At 45.9% G+C, this 3483-nt stretch overlaps 1 protein-coding gene across 1 annotated transcript in view; it reads right to left on the bottom strand.

Moving 5' to 3' along the window:
- Positions 1 to 1471: 1471 nt before the first annotated feature.
- paxip1 (PAX interacting (with transcription-activation domain) protein 1) overlaps positions 1472 to 3483 on the bottom strand; it is a 50179-nt gene continuing 48167 nt past the window's right edge. The window contains exon 23 of the mRNA XM_017436071.3: positions 1472 to 1716. Within this exon, the coding sequence (XP_017291560.1) occupies positions 1701 to 1716 (16 nt within the window). The 3' untranslated portion in view covers positions 1472 to 1700. The remainder of the gene's footprint in view (positions 1717 to 3483) is intronic.

The raw sequence follows: 3483 nt of genomic DNA, 5'->3' as shown, positions 1-3483 counted from the left end.
CTGATCTGTGGTGCATATAGCTTTTTCCCATGGTTGTACCAGAAGGTCCCCCCCACCATCACAGGCAAAATCGTTTATCAGAGGGGTGGGGGGAGGGTGGTCTTGCCAACCTAGATGATAAGCTGCCCTGAGCGGCTGCCTATATCACCCATTTCAGGAACAGAAATTTCACAGCTGTCAAAAAGGCAATTTGTTTGGCAAAAGAAACTATAATTTCAATAGGGCTTTGCATTGCATGTTGTGCCTGGGCCTTATTACTAAAAATCAAATAAAGAAAACCAAACATTCTTTTTTTTGGTTCAACAATTACTTAAAAAACAACAACAACGAAACAATGAAATTTGGCTTGACAGAAAGGACAGTATGCTTACCTTAAAATTTTGTTGTGCAACCTTTTGAAGCAATCAAGTGATTTCAGCAACTCTGAGTCTTCTGCATCTGTCCACAGATTTTTTGGCCCACTCCTCATAAACAAACTGCTCCATCTGTCTGAGGTTTGAAGGTTTCTTCTTCAGACTGAAATCTTCAGCTCCTTCCACAGATGTTCAACAGGATTTAGATCACAGCTCAGATGGCCACTTCAGAATAGTCCAGTGTTTTCTTCTTAGCCCTTCTGGGTGTTTTGAGTCATTATCCCATGTTATTATTGGGGGACCCATGATCTGCGACTTAGACCAAGCATTCTAACACAGAGCAACACATTTAGCTCCAAAATGGCTTGAAAGTCTTGCGATTTTATTGGATCCTGCACAGATCCAAGAACTTGACTTTCTGTGCTCCATGTTTAGTGTGGTACACACCATGATACTAAACAGCACAGTGACTACTTTTCACTGTTTAAATAGGCAGACTGACAGATTACAAGATTGAAGACGCCAGTGACGCTAACTAAAAAACACTTTCATTTAACAAATAAATTTTAATAATTTCTAGGAGTACCATTTCTTTTGTCAAGGCCAATTTTTTTTTCTTCTGTTGAATTAAATTTTTTCGTACTTTTGTCAGTTCCAAGTTATTTCAGCGACCTTAGTAGGTTTTTCTATCTTTAACAAAGGAGGACCAACAAGTTTGTCCATGTCTGTATGATCCATAAGTCACTTAAATTATCCACCAACAGTTAAAAAGTTCTGTCTCAGTATCACCAATTTCTTTAATTACTTTTTACTCATTCAAACTGTAAAGTTTGTTACCTAACCCTAACTCTAAGTGAAAGTTAATCATGAATAACTTAGTTAATCATGGAAACTGGTAGACTGTCACTCATCTTGGATTATTAAATTTGATTCTCTGGAGAAACCTAGTTTTTTTTTTTACATCTGAGATTGATCATTTAAAGATTTGTGCATATTAGGATCAATTTGGATGCTGTTTTCTTTAGGTACAGCAACATATACCTTATAATTCTGCTAAATTTAACATAATTACTTGTAACTTCCTGTTGTAAACTCAAATTTTCATCAAATAAGAGAAATTACACAAACACCATTTTTATTTCAAAAAGCAATGTACACAAAATTTTTACTTGTTTTTACAACAACAAGAGTTTATTTATCCATAATTATAACAATCGTTTCATAAAAATAACATTCATTTATTTCTTCTCATGGGTAACAAAAATCTAGAAAATGACTGGAGAGCTGTGCACAAGAATAAATCCATAGAAAAGTCTGAGGCTAGATTCGTGTGGTTTCTTCAGTTCATCAGGTGAACTTATATGTAAGAAAGTTAAGGAAACAGATTTGCTGCACATAGAAAAACTTCCCTCCAAAGTTGGACTTCTCAACTGAATACACACACACACACACATATATATATATATATACACCTTACCGTGGTGGAGGGGTTTGAGTGTCCCAATGATCCTAGGAGCTATGCTGTCAGGGGCTTCATGCCCCTAGTAGGGTCACCCAAGGCAGACAGGTCCTAGGTAAAGGGGCCAGACAAAGTACAGCCCAAAGACTCCTTATGAAGAAAAGCAGTTTTGGATGCAGTGTTTCCTTGCCCGGATGCGGGTCACCGATGCCCCACTCTGGAGCCAGGCCTGGAGGTGGGGCACGTTGGCTAGTGCCTGGTGGCCGGGCTTTTGCCCATGGAGCCCGGCCACGCACAGCCCGAAGAGGGACATGGGTCACTCTTCCCATGGGCTCACCGCCTATGGGAGGGGCCAAAGGGGTCGGGTGCAATGTGGGATGGGTAGTGGCCGAAGGCGGGGACCTTTGCGGTTTGATTCTCGGCTACAGAAGCTGGCTCTAGGGACGTGGAATGTCACCTCTCTGGTGGGGAAGGACCCTGAGCTGGTGTGCGAGGTTGAAAGGGTTCCGGCTAGAAATAGTCGGGCTCACTTCAACGCACGGCTCTGGCTCTGGAACCAGTCTCCTTGAGAGGGGTTGGACACTCTTTCACTCTGGAGTTGTCCCTGGTGAGAGGCGCAGAGCAGAAGTGGGCATACTTGTTGCCCCCCCCATCTTGGACCCTGTACTTTGCGGTTTACCCCGGCGAACAAGAGGGTAGCCTCTTTCTGCCTACGTGTGGGGGGACAGATCCTGACTGTTGTTTGTGCTTATGCGCCGAAGAGCAGTTCAGATTACCCACTCTTTTTGGAGTCCTTGGAGGAGTTACTGGAGAGTGCCCCTTCTGGGGACTCCCTTGCTCTGCTGGGGGACTTCAACGCTCATGTGGGCAATGACAGTGAGACCTGGAGGGGTGTGGTTGGGAGGAACGGCCCCCTTGATCTGAACCCTAATGGTGTTCTGTTGTTGGACTTCTTTGCTCGTCATGGATTGTCCATAACGGACATCATGTTCAAACATAAGGGTGTCCATATGTGCTCTTGGCACCAGGACACCCAACGTCGCAGTTCAATGATCGACTTTGTTGTCGTTTCATCTGATCTGCGGCCGCATGTCTTGGACACTCGGGTGAAGAGATGGGCGGAGCTATCAACTGACCACTACCTGGTGGTGAGTTGGCTCTGATGGTGGGGGAGGATGCCGGTCAGACCTGGCAGGCCCAAACGTTTTGTGAGGGTCTGTTGGGAACGTCTGGTGGAGTCTCCTGTCAGGCGGAGCTTCAACTCCCACCTCCGGAGCTCGAGTGGGCCATGTTACGTGCCTTCATTGTTGAGGCGGCTTATCGGAGCTGTGGTCGCAAGGTAGTTGGTGCCTGTCGCGGCGGCATCCCTGGAACCCGCTGCTGGTGGACACCAGCGGGGAGGGACGCTGTCAGGCTGGAGAAGGAGTCCTATTGGGCATTTTTGGCCTGTGGGACTCCGGAAGCAGCTGACGGGTACCGGCAGTCCAAGCGGCATGCGGCTCGAGTGGTTGCTGAGGCAAAACCTCGGGCATGGGAAGAGTTTGGCGAGGCCATGGAGAAAGACTTCCGTATGGCTTCGAGGCGATTCTGGTCCACCATACGGCGTCTCAGGAGGGGAAAGCAGTGCAGCACCAACACTGTTTATAGTGAGGGTGGTGTGCTTCTGACCTC

Source organism: Kryptolebias marmoratus, linkage group LG20, assembly GCF_001649575.2.
Source record: "Kryptolebias marmoratus isolate JLee-2015 linkage group LG20, ASM164957v2, whole genome shotgun sequence".
NCBI lineage: Eukaryota > Metazoa > Chordata > Actinopteri > Cyprinodontiformes > Rivulidae > Kryptolebias > Kryptolebias marmoratus.
This window is presented reverse-complemented; position numbering and strand designations above follow the sequence as displayed.